We start from the raw sequence: 15,480 nt of genomic DNA on the forward strand, positions 1-15,480 counted from the left end.
GTCTTTTGCTGTGTATTATAAAATCTTTATTAATTAACTTGAAAGGCCATAACTAAGGTGGAACGTATTCTTAATAACCTCTTCCTTAGTAAGTGCTAACAAATAATGGACATTAGCTCCCAGACTTTACAGCAAAAAACAATAAAATAGTGTAATTTAAGAAAACATTGTTATTGTACTGTAACGTGAAAGTAAATGTGACCTACTGATTTACTTTCATTTACTACCATGTTAAAACACTGGCAATTCAGATCATTATATCCTGTTCATACATCTTCATCAACATTATTTCAAGTATGTTTGCAACTGAAATATTACAATTAATATTAAACTCACTAGTCAACTTATATTTAATAATTAATTTATAAAGGATCTTAGTAACACATCATATATAGATACATTATGCCACATTTCTAGGCAGGCTTACAAATGATATGTTTCCATTTACTTAGTAATTCATAAAGTGCTTGCTAATAGTTAACAAAATGTTAAGAATCAGACCTTAAAATAAAGTGTTGCCATACCATTTACAGGTTCATTTGAAAGGTTCTTTAGATTCAATTAAGTGTATTTAAGGAGATAAATCACCCCACTGTGCTGGACTGTGGCCCTCCAGGACCAGAGCTATACACTCTGCCACAGAGGGTAAAATCTAGCTTTCAAGGCAATAAACTTTTTTTGTTAAGTTTGATGTGATGTGCAGTGTCCACCCACTACCCTGCAATGTTCTTCTCCTACCTTTGATTTACGGTTTGGATCCCGGCCCTGGCCCTTCAGTCTTTTGGATGTAGGGAAGCTGTACTCAATGTCCCCCTCCTTGAAATCATACGGGTCATCTCCAGGGTCTGCAAGCCCCTCAACTCCCGAATGCTGCAGAAAGCCCAAGGTGCTGATGTGCTCCCGAAGCCTCTCCTCTGAGATCTTAAACCGCTTGTGTGTCTGTGCAAAAAGCCTGATAAAAACAGAAAAGCCAATTTAGTCCACCTGTGAAATTATTATGGCTCCTTCTGCCTCACTATAGAGCCCTAAGTGTTAAGCCTAAAAAAGAAAACCTTATATCTCCAAAATGGTAACTTTACAGTAGAAGGAAAAAACTTACTTTACTTTAAATGTAAGACAAGTAACCAGACTTTTTTGGGCTGTTGTTTTGAGCCGTTTTCTTTCATTCCATTCATCATGAAATTTACACACAATGTAAATGGCAACAGGCATTTTCCAAACGCCAAAAATGGAGATATGAGGTTTTCTTCCAACAGCAGTGATATGAGGCCTGATCTAAACATCTGTACAATTTTTTTATACCAATAAAGCACATTATAAATGACCATTATTCCATTTTGTTCTGCTATTAGCAGCAAAGGCTTAAATACTGAACAATTGCTACTTGGGTACACTAGGTGGCAGTGTACACCTTTTTACTCTCTAGACACAGAACGAAAAGATGTCTAAAGCTCACAACCTTTCCATCCGAAGGCCCATCTATTTACCACAGATAGCACAAATTTACCATTCAGTCCTCGGTCCATACAGTCTAAATATGGAAACTAAGTTGCAAAAACAGCCACTACATTAAGTTCTTTAGTGATGTCACAAAAGCCCTGTAGGCTATTCAAGCTTAAGTCAGAATGAGTATTTTAGCACACAATGCTTTTTTAATGACAACACAATACAGGTCAGCCAATCAGAACAGGGCTAACTTACATATATCAGTCATAAAGACTCAGAAACAAAACCAGTCAGCTATTATAAGTGAGCTAAGTGAACTAATCTGACTCGCTAAAAAGAGTTGTCTCTACAACATTCTTAACATTATTGTAATTTAACATAGCAAGATTTTATTCTTCTTCTAGACATTTTGGCTCATTTCTAATGGTCCATTTGTTATATATCCATACACTATACAAGGCAGGTTTTTTCAAAAGGGATTATTATTATTGCATTATTCAAAAGCATGTGTGCACATATACCTCTTCAACGTGGTGCCTTCACTGCTGCTTTCCAATTTGTTCTCGACTACATCACAGGTCAGTTCCAGAAGCTTGAACTCAGCCTTGTCTACCCTGGGAATCCTGTAGCTCTTCCACCAGCCTCCACCAGCATCCCGAGGCACAAGAGAGGCAGTGTACAGCGCTGTCTCGCTCATCTCTGGAGGTGGGGGCACAGAAGTTCCCTCTAGGCAGTGGGGCAAGCCCACTGGGGTCTCCATGGACTCAGGGTCCTGCACCCTGGGGTGTGGACTTAGAGTAGGGGGCAGTGGCGATACTGGGGAATGGAGGAGGGATTCAGGGCCTTTCCTGATTCCCGGCAGGGGTTTAGGGTACTTGCAACTGGGCAAGGAATCCAGCGGAGGGTCCAAGGGCACAAGGGCCAGCTGGGAGCTGGCTTGGGCATCCTGCTCCAAACATTGCTGCTGGTCCACAGAGAGGCGGTGGTGGAAAGGGGTTACAGTCACCCGTTTAGGAGCCTTGTCGGATTTGTCGGGTTTGTCGGCTGGCTTGTATTTGGGCATGGAGGCTGGGGGTAAGGAGGGGGCAGAAGAGGTGGGGCAGGAGGATGGGTTGGCACCAGGCTGTGCATTGGCACAGGAGCTGCTCGCCTGCTGCTGCTTTGCCTGCTGCCTCAACCTTCAAGGACAAAAACACAGGAGCTGATCCAGACAGCCTTCACGCTATGAGGTCAAAAACAGAGCCTCAGAGTAGAGGTCAATGGACACTACTGTACTAAATCCTAAGACCCCACAATTACTACACCTACAAATCTAAATCTAAATAATGGCTTCTGCTGCATTAACCCTTACTGCATTGAAATGCCTTGAAATTATTATTCACTTGAAGCTCATTAAAACAAGTGGACAAATTCTGGTGAAAGTACAGACACTAAACATTCAATGAATACCAGATTTGTACTTGTTATTAGAAAAGTACATGTTCTATTATGATTTGTATTTAATACAATTATTTTTATATGCAGAGTTTCATTTTTAGGGAAGTTAAAACGTCCTTCACATTTTTGCCACAATGTTGTCACTTTTGGATATCAAAACAAACAGCATAAAGATAAACTCGGACCCGACACAGAATGTAAATCAAATGGAATTTCACCTCTAAAAGTATTTGGACAAGCATTTAACCATTTGGTCAAATTTAATTAAATTCTTTAAGTCTTTAAAATAATCGTTTTCGGGGAGAACAACACTTAATGTGGATAAAAGCCTGGGGAACAATTACTAACAGATTGCACCAAAAGTCCTGTAAAGCACAGAGGCAGGAACCTCAAAGTCTGGAATTTAAATTTTAAGGAATTTATATGCAAACTAGCAAAACTCTGCAAAGAAACTGCTCAAATGTTAACTCATCAGCCACCTTTTAAAAGATTACTTTGCTAAAAATGATCTGTGTAAAAAAATGCCACCTGGTTTCACTTTGTTTCCAAACACAATAAACAACACAATTTTAAAATGTCTCAATACTTTCTGGCCCTGTGATGGACTGGTGACCTGTCACAAGGTGTTTCCTGCCTTCTGCCCATTGACTGCTGGTGATAGGCTCCAGTTGTCCCCACGACCCAGAAGGATAAGTGGCTTAGAAAGTGTGTGCATGTATGTGAATACTTTCTGAGGCTGCTGTAACTATGTAACTAATTATGTGGTTACATATTAACCTAATTATGCAGTGTAAATCGAATGTATAACAAAATGACAATAATAGGGTCAAGAAGCTCTGCACCTCTACAATTATTACACTTCCAACAATAAACTTGCAGAAATCTAATCACGTTCTCTAGAGTGACGGAGATCCACTAAATACCTCTGGAATGAGTTGGAGTGCCGTCTGTGATCAAGCATTAATCACCTTAAATCTGTATCTTACCTCACTAATGTTCTTGTGGCCTAATGCAATGTAATCCTCACAGCAATGTTCTAACATCTAAAAACTTTTTGTACCCTTGATTTCAGCAGAAATGCTGGATGAGCAGGTGTCAACAAACACTTACTGCATCTTTACACAAACAAAATGTAATTCACACAACCTGCAATATGAGCTGGTCCCATATATACGGTTTCTGATCTGTGGTGCAGAAGAGGGCGAGTAAAAGGCCCACCTGGAGCAGCTGCAGGGGGCTCTCTCCCCAGGGTCAGTGAAGTCCCATGTGGCCAGCCCGTTTGACACCTCCTTCTTCGGCGTCATGCTGTTGGACAGATTGCATCTGCGTGGGCAAGAGGGAGAAGCGCTGATGACTTCTTATTCTGCTATTTTTGCATAAAAAGATTGAAAGCACTGACTACTCTATATTTACAGAAAAGATTTCTACATACACGACATGTTTAAACCAATAGTTCACCAGAAAATGCTCATGTGGCTAACAGTGAATGAAACATTATGAGAAGCTTACTTTTTCTGATCTTACTCTATGTGTATTATTTCATCTTCATTACATTTTCTTTTAATTCATTTGAATACGATTTGTGATTCCACAATCCACAAAACAGTTCTCTGATTTATATCCCCACACTTCTGACAGCCAGTACACATGGGACAACAAGATGTTGCAGGTGAGCACAAACAAGTCTGAATTTGTGTTAGAGAAGGAAGACATACTTGCGCTGTAATTGGTTTACATAGCATTCTTTCCAAGCCTGATGGACCATCTGATTGGTCAGCTTCTTCTCCGAGTGCTTTGGGCTGTGGGTGGGGCCACTCTCATGACTAGTGACGCTGGAGACTGCGGTCTGAAAGCCACTATCACCTAGCAATGAACAAAAACACACACCACTTCCAGTTGTCAACATCTGCTTATTTGGTTTTAGGCTTGACTATGGTTTGCTGTGGCATGTTATAAAGGAGACACGTTAAGACATTGTAAACTACTTCAAAAACATTCTGGAGTACTTTCTAAGGCACTTCAAGTCAACAACACAATCAGCTGTATCTTAATTTGTGATTTATTCTCCGACCCTTAATTAAATGCCAATGACAAACGGATGACACAACAGATGATAACGAGGATGAATAAGCATGCGGGGATTTGCTATCTTACACTACTTCTACTAAGCACATAATCTCAGACTTCAACCCACCAAGGGTGACATGGGACATGGGAGAGATGTTTATCAAATAAATAGCAGTGAAAAGTTAGATTAGGATTAGAAGTACTGCATTTGTAGAAAATGGAAGGAATGCACTAATCTTATCCCAGTATTGTGAGACTTGAGTACAAGCAAAACATTAATCCAATATTGATGCTTTGTTAGGGCATCTGTATTTCACAGTATCCATGTACATATATCTTTATGTTTACTGCCATTTAAAAGGATGAAAAATCTTGAATAATTTGTGTTATTTTATAAACAATGACAACATACATTGTGGATTTAAATCATATAGACACCAAATTATATTCTTTACATTGTTTGTTCAATATTTTAAGGATTTTGAGTTAACTCAAAGTACTGTTAACATAGTAACTGTATTTTTACAATATGTTTGCCAAAGTATCTGCCTAAAGGACTGATCACCGATTTTCAAATATAATAATAAAAAAATTAATAATATCTTTATTCATATAGCACTTTTTAAATTTTAGCAATAAAATTTGTGCTTTTAAATTTGTGCTAAAAAAGTGCTTTATACTGAAATATAAGTAGATGGAAAGATAAAAGCACTTAATGAAAATAGTGCAACTACAAACCACAGGCAAAAATGAGAAACAATACACCGATTGGCCATTTCATTAAAAAAAAAAAAAAAAAATGGAATTTTCTGAAATGACACTCTGGACTGAATTTTGGAGCTATGAAATGAAAATAAACTTGCTATTAGTTTTTTGACAATTATTGTCAATTTATTGTCTATTATTATTAGAAAACATCTAAGATGAACTAAAAGAAAGGATTAATGTTGTAGAAAAACTTATTGACTCATTTCTTTACAGTACTGATGATAGGAAACTCTCGATGGTGTCTCGATGTCTACAACACAAATAGTTTTTTTTTTACTATGCAAAGTCACCACTGAACCTACACATGAATTTTATATATAATGTTGATGATGGTAAAACAGTGGTAGATCTGGAAAAAGAAATTTGGCTTAATAATTTCAAGATCATTTATCTGAGACAGCTTTATAGTATTCCCCACTCTACCTTGTAGATGGCACCAATATGCTACTCAGGCAGCAATTCATTCACCATTATCTCCCGAAACCCACTGCGTGTTTCTCAGAGGTGCTGGAAGTTGTGCATATGTGATTGGAACTATTGTAATTAATGAAAGGTGATTGATATCCAATCTGTTTAATTAGGTCAATAAGGGTCCAATACTGATCCAGTATTAGATTGGTGCATCACTAGAAATTGGCGCGGATACTGACTCATGGGACAGACACTGCAGGGTCAATAATCTCTTCTGGTAGGTAGTAATGCAGGCTCATGGGTCGTTAGTGGAGCCATTAAGAGGAAATGCACCGTAAGCGTGAATATATTCTGACTATAGAGGTGCTTGGTAATGAGGTTGGGATAAGAGGAAATGAGGTCGTTGAGGAGGAATCTGTGGGGGAATGTAAAGAGCTGATCAGTGTATTCAGTTCTAATTATTACTCCATCTAAATGAGGAAAGCTTAAGTACACACAATAACTCAATGATATGATTCCTCATGTCTGTGTAATAGAAGACAGTATCTATTCAGGCCTTACAGTATTTTTATCTTGGAGAAACATAGATTATTAATCTTATGGATTTTACGCCTAATTGACCCTTAATTAACATACCATTCAATGGCTTTAGCTAGATAACCCTTAAAAAAATTTAAATTACGACAAAGTATTTCAGAGTGGTTTGATAATAAAAGCTCTGTTCTAGAGAAACTTGTTCACTCAGATTTCTTTACAGTGGTGGTGACAGAACTGAGGGACACAAATATAGCATTTTTTTTTTTTACTATACAAAGCCACCTGTGAGTTTTTTAAATTTTATATTAATGATGGTAAATGGTGGTAAATCTGAAAGAATAAATTCTTGGAACTATTTTGCCTTACATTTTCAGCAAGAATCAATTTAAAAATTAGTTTTAGGCCAAAAACTTCTCAAAACTCCCGTAAAACAATGTTTCAGGCACCATGCAGCATAAAATTTTAATAATATAAAAATTTAATGTAATAGTTTGTGAGAGAAATTTTAAGTAGCATTAAACGCTTCAAACGTCTGGCTCCCATCATCACCACTGTGAACAAATCTGACATGATAAATTCCTCTAGAACGCAGTATTTCTCACCAAACCACTCTTAATGCCTTGTTTACATCTTACTGATTCAAAAGTTAAATTCCCTATTAATTCACACGTCACAGGGTACAAAACAAAAACATTTTTTTTTATTAATTATTTAAATATTCAAGGATTGTTTTTTTTTGTTCAAGCAACTACAGATGTGAACCAAAAACCGACTGTTATTGGACAGCCATCATTAATCATTAACTGACAAACATAAAATGACATGACCCATGAAAACAAACACAGCACTGCATTTTTTAAGAACAAGGCTTTAAGCTTGATTAAATGAAAATGGGCAGGCTAACATAACAGATATGACATAATGTGGACTACTGTCTTACAATTATGATGCATTATTAGCCCAAGTAAATGCACACGTATGGCCTGACTGGGACTATATCATAGTATATAAAAAGTCAATATAATTTCTTTGAATATACCCAATTTAAATTCAAACATTTCATTGACACTACATTTATTTTGCCAAAGGGATTAACAAAAATTATAGTGTTTAGTTATTAGTATTACATATAAATTCCGAATTGAGTTTTATCATTGTTTTCTATAGGTGGCTTTGTAGTAACTATGTTATAATTAGACAATATAAAATAAAATAGACTTATACAAAGTAAATGTAATGTCAATAAAACATTTTAATAATAATGTGTGCATTTATTTGTAGTTTAGCCTGCCAACCTTTCACTGTGAATTGATAATATAACCATAAAAAATGTGAATACAATTATATATGCATAGATTCAAAATATATATGTTAATTAAAACACGACTCAGTAATTAAAACATCAGCTAAATGTTACTTTCAAGGTCTTCAAAGTGAATCTTAAAAAAATTGCAGATGAAGTTGCTTTGGTAAAATGACCGAAAGCACTTTTTATATCAATTTTTAAAACTGTACAAAATGTGTAACTTCTGACCCTGTTGTGCTGTATGTGTCCTGTAGTTGCCTATTTGGGTTTTAATTGGGCAAAATTTGGTTTCTGAGTAAGTGTGCACACACATTCAGATCACTAAGGTGATTTCAGATCACTAAAGGTTAATTACTAGTGTGTTTCATCAGAGGAACAATGAAAGGGAAGGGAAGTGTGAAGCAGATTCCTATGCATAAACTTTCTTGCTCCAAATAAAAACTATGCTTCAACATATCAAAACACACACAACGACAGCATTGAGAAATGATGTCATTAAAGGACAAGAGTAGATTAGAAGGCAGAAAAGCCACTTTTGCATGTGCGTGTGTTGTTACCTGAGCAGGGCTGCTCTGGTGAGGTGGGGGGTGTGAGGGGGATGCCACAGTTGGAGGAATCTCTGGTGCCACTCTGAGCACCCTGAGCAGGAGGAGGCTGCTCCACTGGCAGATCAGCCTGAGCGATGAGTACGAAGGCTGCTGGGTAAATCATTCTCACTCCACCTACAGCCGAACAAGAGAGAAATGAAACACAAAGGGGAGAGAGAGAGAAAGAAAGAGAGAAAAGGAGAGCATTAAAGAAAAACGTGGGTGAAAAGTAAAAACATAACCATCACCACATCTTCTACAGCAGTGCTGCAATAGTCTCTAGGTGAGATTTTCAAGTTTAAAGACAAGGTAAACCCCCTTCTGATGATGCATCTTGGAGATGGTGGGAACCTTTTACAACTACAACTGCTTTGCTGTGGAGTTTTGGGGACAGGCTCTTTCAAATTTATTCATTTCTTTATTTGTTTAATTTTGCTGGCTGGTGAAGGAAAGCAGACAACTGATGTTACTACTACTAAGCCACATTTCTTTCTGCTGCCTAACTGTGGTACCTGTCTTTAAAACATCAATTCAAAAAAGGGATGGATTAAACAGAAATGACTCATTAGAAGAGGTCAACAACAATCTATCTTGTTTCTACTTTGTGCTGAACAAAGACATAATAGATGTCTTCTTTGCAATGTGGTGGTGTCAACCAAATCACTAATCCTCTGTTAGCTTTGTTGTGTTTTTTAGCTTATAGATCAGTGCCAACAGTCAGGATTTACTGACACCAGAAGGATTCCCAGTGTTTGTATAATGTATTTGCATAATGCACACTGGGTATTGTAGTGAGAGAACACTGATAAATGAAATCATAAAAACTATACAAAATCATTCAACTTCTAAACTAGTGAGGCTAAGGGATTTTACGCTGTGCATACATTATACTGCATAACTTGACAAAGAACACATTATCTACTTATTTCAGGGACGTGTAAGGAGTCAATTAGTTTGTAGCTGCTTTGGTTACCACTTAGCTATTGGTTGGTTAGCATTTTGGTTATGAGTTTGCAGAACTGCTTTATTTTGCATGATGTCACTTTGGATGTTGTCACTGAGCTGTGGACACAGTGAACATCAAATTACTGGACATCAAAAGTGCAGAAATAGTTCTTAGAAGCTCCCTCAGTATTATTTACTCATTTCGTACCACTTTGACATAAGTTTTCCCTTGAAAGGTGTTAATGAATGGTTTAAAATAGTGAATGGTTACCAATTGGGTCACTTCACCTAAAAAGCATCAATAGGCAGTTATAACATAAGTAAGGAACAAAGCTGACTGATGGAGAAGACAAAGTAAGATAAAATAACCAGCAAGATCTGTGGTTTTAACATTATAGATAAATGTGGGCCCGCTATTTTGGCATGCAACAGATTATTGTTGTGCACTTTATTTACGTGTTACCATTTATAAATGTTTATAAGGACATTCTTATTGTAACGTGCTACCCACGTTGTTGTTTTCTTTATTTAAATAAAATCTAATTTAAATCCTGGACTTAAGGAGGGAAGGGGGGTGGGTGGGTAGGTGACGCATCCTTCCAGTCAAAAAAATGACCAATATTCTTCTTTACATACCCTTTTGGGTGAAAGTGATATGACTTAAATATGTCTATTATCGATACATTAATTCAATTCAGTGTGTGAGATTTATAAAGGAGTTCTTCATGTGGAGTTCTTCATGTGAGACAAGTTGTGATCAGGGCAGTGCATGTGCACACCTACACAAGAAGAGAATATGTAGAGTTGTGTGCTTTCACAGGGGATCACTAAAAATACAGCAAGATATGTGGGCTTTCTTTGAAAAGAAAAAGAGGGTAAGATATGTTTGAAGTTATTAAAACCAAAGCTTCTCTTATTCAGGGATTATCATATTATTTAATTAAATAAAGGGTAAAAATAATATTAAAAGGCGGCGCTGCCAGGAGCACCTACAGAATAAGAATTGCTTAGCTAAATTAGTGAAACATTACTGCCAGCAGTCTTGCTAATGCTACAGGTGGGTGGTAACATAATGCCTGATATGCTAACTGTTGGTGGTGTTTACAGTGGAGAGTTTTGTTACAAGGAATGAAATGCTGATTAAAGAAGTAACAGGTCGAGGGGGACCAATAAATGATGTAGCATTCCATACAGTGAGCAGTACTCTGTAACTCATGTCTTACAGACTTCTTGAGAATGGAAGATGGCTTTTTGCCAGAATTAGAGAGCTGTGCATTTTGCCAGAAACCACAAAATAGCTCAGCGCTTGAAAAGGACTAACCCCAATGCTAAGTGAAAACAGCATATGCTCAAGTGTATATATAGTATGCTTTACTCTGTGATGATTAGGTTAAGGTTTTCAAATTTGCTGTGTTTTTTCTTGTCTTTGTACATGTAAACTGTCTGATTTTATTTGGCAAACATGCATGTTGCAAGACAACAGATGCTTTGTAGTGAAGGGTTTGGCAGTGTTGGTTGGATTTATATGATTCTTGCTTTCTGATCATGTGCTATTTTTTTGTATCACCACGAGAGGTGTTGCAATAGGCAGGGTGATTTACGGCTGTACAGCTGTTAATGTCATTCCAAGGCATTAGCATGTTTGGATATTGTTATATCTACCAAACTGGCCTACCAACTTTTCCACAGGCCTATCCAGAAATGTATTTCTGCCTACTCCACTGTTCCTGACAATACCCAGTCCTAGTCATAAGTGGACCTACAAATAAATCAAATACAAGACAAAAATGTCTATGATCCAGTTACCTGACTGACATATTTGCAACACCTACATGTTTACAGAACTGTTATGCAAAACACAAAATGGCCATGTGCCCTTGAAAATCATCATCATCGTTGTTCACTGCTTAATCCAGATAGGGTCGCGGTAGCAGTTGGGAGAGCAGAGAATCCCAGATGACCCTGTCCCCTGCAACTTCCTTCAGCTCATTCCCAGGGACCCCAAGCCCCTCCTAGGCCAACTTGGAGATGTAATCTCTCCTGTGGGTCCTAGGACGACCCTGGGGTCTTATCCCGGTAGGCTGTGCCTGGTACACCCCAACCGGGAGGCATCCAGGGGGCATCCGAAACAGATGTCCGAACCACTTCAGCTGGTTCCTCTCAATGCAGATGAGTAGTGGCTCTACTCTTAGCTCCTCCTGGATGGCCGAGCTGCTCACCCTATCAAATAGTGTGTAGCCCGCCACCCTGCGAAGAAAGCTCATTTCCAGCTCAATCTTTTGGTCATTACCCACAGCTCATGACTATATGTGAGGGTCCGACCGGTAAACAGCTTTGCCTTATGGCTCAGCTCCCTCTTCACCACTACAGTCCAGTACATTACTGCTGCCGCCTGTCCCACGCTGTGGCCGAAAGAACAGCCAAAAGAACAACATCATCTGCAAACAGCAGAGACACTACCCTCCGGCCTCCACACATAATGCCCTCCTGACCTTGGCTACACCTTGACACCCTGCCCATGAATATCACAAGCCCAGCTGGTCCGACGTAATGCTGAGTATACGAACACAGCTCTCACTCTGGGAGTACAGAGATCGAATGGCCTGGAGTAATAGCACAGGTACCCCATACTCCCGGAGGACCTCCCACAAGATATCTCGGGGAAAACGGTCATAAGCCTTCTCCAAATCCACAAAACACATGTAGACTGGGTTGAACTGTTCGACTAGTTGAGGTTCAACTATCGGTCAGAGTCTCCTTTCCAGCACCTTGGCATAGACTTTCCCAGGGAGGCTGAGCAGTGTGATACCCCGATAGTTGGCACACACCCTCAGGTCCCCTTTTTTAAAAATGGGGACCACCACCCTGGTCTGCCAGTCCAAGGGTACTGTTCCTGAGGTCCATGCAATATCCACCTCCGGTGCCTTGCCACTGAAGAGCTTGCCAACTACCTCAGTGACCTCCACCAGGGAAACTCCTGTGAGGGAGGCATGTCTCCCGGATTAAGGAGTTCTTCAAAGTGCTCCTTGCACCGACCGACAATATCCTCATTTGCAGTCAGAGTTTCTCCACCCTTGCCGAATACAGCTTGGGCACAGCCACCCCGACCACTACTGAGGTGCCGGACAGTTGTCCGGAACCTCCTTGAAGCTGACGTAAAGTCTTTTTCCATGGCTTCACCAAACTCCTCCCATGCCCTGGATTTTGCTTCTGCCACTGTTGTGGCTGTCACCTTTTTCACCTGTCAGTACCTCTCTGCTGAGTTGGCCATCCAGTCCCTAAAGGCCTCTTTCTTCAGCTTGATGGCCTCCCTCACCACTGGTGTCCACCAGGGGGTTCTTGGGTTACCGCCCCAACAGGCACCCACAAGCTTTTGGCCACAGCTGTGCCTGGCAGCTTCCACAATGGAGGTTTTGAACAGGGTCCATTCAGACTTCATGTCCCCTACCTCCCCCGGGAAAAGCTCTCCCGGAGGTGCGAGTTAAAATCTTTCCGAACAGGAGCCTTCAACAGTCGTTCCCAGCACACCCTCACTATTCGCTTGGGCCTACCGGGTCTGACCATCAGTTTTCCTTGCCATCTGATCCAACTCACCACAAGATGGTGATCAGTTGACAGCTCAGCACCTCTCTTTACCCGAGTGACCAGAACATACAATCCCAAGTCAGATGAAATGACAACAAAGTCAATCATTGACCTCTGACCCAAGGAGCTCTGGTACCATGTACACTTATGAATATCCTTGTGTTCGAACTTGGTGTTTGTTATGGACAATCCATGCCTGGCACAGAAGTCCAATAACAACTCACTGTTCGGGTTTAGATAGGGCAGGCCGTTCTTCCCAATCACGCCTCTCCATGTCTCCCAGTCATTGCCAACATGAGCACTGAAGTCCCCCAGTAACACTATGGAGTCTATAGGCGGGACCCTTTCCAGAACCCCACCCACTTGCTCCAAGAAGGCCGAATACTCTGACCTGTTGTTTGGTGCATAAGCATACACAACAGTCAGAGTTTTACTGTCTGCAATTTTAATTCACATTGAGGCGACCCTCTCGTCCACCGGGACAAACTCCAACTGCATGTCCCCCAGTCGGGGACTCGTGAGTATCCCCACTCCTGCCCGGCGCCTCTCTCCCTATGCAACCCTTGAGTAGAAGAGGGACCATCCCCTATCAAGGAGTTTGGTTCCAGAGCCAACACTGTGGGTGGAGGTGAGCCTAACTATATCTACTTGGTACCTCTCAACCTCCCGCACAAGCTCCAGCTCCTTCCCCCCAGTGAGGTTACATTCCATGTGCCAAGAGCCAGTTTCTGCCGCAAGGGCCTAGGCCGCCAAGGGCCCTGCCATCTCCCACTGCCTGTGCAGCACTGCACTGCTCCCCCTTGCTGGACCTTGCGGGTGGTGGGCCCACATGGTCCCCCCACGTTGCCTCTTTGGGCTGAGCCCAGCCGGGTTACGTGGGCTGCCCGGCCACCAGGCACTCGCCGGGGGACACTACCCCCAGGCCTGGCTCCAGGGTTAGGTCCCAGTGACCCTATCCCGGGTAGGTTACACATTGTTCTGTGCCTGATTTTCATGGTGGGTTTTTTTTTGATCGTGTTAGTCTTGAAAATCATTCAAAGTTAATAAAAAAATTCTAATTAAATTTATCAGCTTGTCTATGTCAGGTTTATGTTGCACTCTACTGAGGCTTTTCTTCACCGTTGTTTGTGCAGGCTACTCACCAACAATGACTTCCAGGGCGACGTGGCTGTGGGGATCGTAGGTGGGGTCACCCTCTTCCCGCTCGCCCTCCTTGCGCTTTAGCACCATGGGGTAGAAGTGGCTCCACTCCTCCATAAGCTTCCGCACTGCTGGGTCGCTCATCTTAAAGGCCTGTCCTGTCAAAGTGCCTCCCAGTCCATATGGACTCAGGATCACTGAGAACACAGGTAACAATGCAATTAGCATGCAGGTAGGGTTTTAATCAGACAGTAAATGCTGTTTTTTGACTGACAAAACATTGCAAGTCTGATACAATAGCATCAATGATGAGTACTGTCCAATCTGATCATTAAAAGAGTTTTGTTATTCATCAATTTCATCTTTGGTGCATCTCTAAGATCATACTTGCGTCTGGTGAGTGCATGTAATAGCATAACAACTTGAAAAAATGGCCACAAATTTCTACCAAACATTCAATTCAATTCAATTCGACTTTATTTGTATAGCGCTTTTTAAATTTTGTCACAAAGCAGCTTTACAGAAGTTTGAAAACATACAGTTATAACATATCCCCCAGTGAGCAAGACAGAGGCGACGGTGGCAAGGAAAAACTCCCTCAGTCTGGAGGAAGAAACCCTGGGAGGAACCAAGACTCACAAGGGGAGACCCATCCTCCTCTGGTCAAACAGTATTTACAATTTAATAAGCTAAATACCAAATAAAAGCTAAGAGGACCTCTGTTTGAAGACTGGATGGTAAAAGCTTTAGAAACTGCACTGGTAGAGGCAGTTTCTGACTGAGTCTTTATGAAAAGTGGGAGTAAGCTGAAACAGTCCCATTCTGTCTCAATGCTGGTACATCTGGATGGCACAGTAATTGAGGGTGTTGCAGTTGGCACAAATGAACAGGAGAGCAGGTTGGTGATGGTAAGGAGGAGGCCCTGATGGTCAGTCTTCAGCAGGATGGGAGGGCAGTCATTATCTCAGGATAAGTTTGATAACATAAGTTTGATCATACAGATACGCCAAAGATGAAACTAATAAATTAAAAAACTGTAGGTGAAACTTGCATGTGCTTGTTTTATGATCAGATTTGACTGTATGCTGCTCTGATAAATAAGAGCCATAATGTATTTGGATTATAATCTAAACTTTACATAGTTTGAACACTATAAACAAATTACTACTTATTGATATCAGTACCGGTAACATCAGTCATTGCTCTGGAATTCCGTATTTGTGCACATTCTTTATGTGTTCTACAGCAGTG

General features: G+C 40.4%; 1 protein-coding gene across 5 annotated transcripts in view; it reads right to left on the reverse strand.

Annotated features, from left to right (window-relative positions):
- The window catches only part of LOC108437214 (mediator complex subunit 13L), a 145,772-nt gene that overhangs the window by 22,679 nt on the left and 107,613 nt on the right, over positions 1–15,480 (reverse strand). For all 5 annotated transcript variants that reach the window (XM_037533434.1, XM_017714166.2, XM_017714165.2 and 2 more), the window contains exons 6-11: positions 14,232–14,426; positions 8,530–8,694; positions 4,599–4,746; positions 4,102–4,206; positions 1,968–2,624; positions 739–952 (exon numbers count right to left, since the gene is read on the reverse strand). In XM_037533434.1, the coding sequence (XP_037389331.1) occupies positions 739–952; positions 1,968–2,624; positions 4,102–4,206; positions 4,599–4,746; positions 8,530–8,694; positions 14,232–14,426 (1,484 nt within the window). The remainder of the gene's footprint in view (positions 1–738; positions 953–1,967; positions 2,625–4,101; positions 4,207–4,598; positions 4,747–8,529; positions 8,695–14,231; positions 14,427–15,480) is intronic.

Source organism: Pygocentrus nattereri, chromosome 23 (genome assembly GCF_015220715.1).
Source record: "Pygocentrus nattereri isolate fPygNat1 chromosome 23, fPygNat1.pri, whole genome shotgun sequence".
Classification (NCBI taxonomy): Eukaryota; Metazoa; Chordata; class Actinopteri; order Characiformes; family Serrasalmidae; genus Pygocentrus; species Pygocentrus nattereri.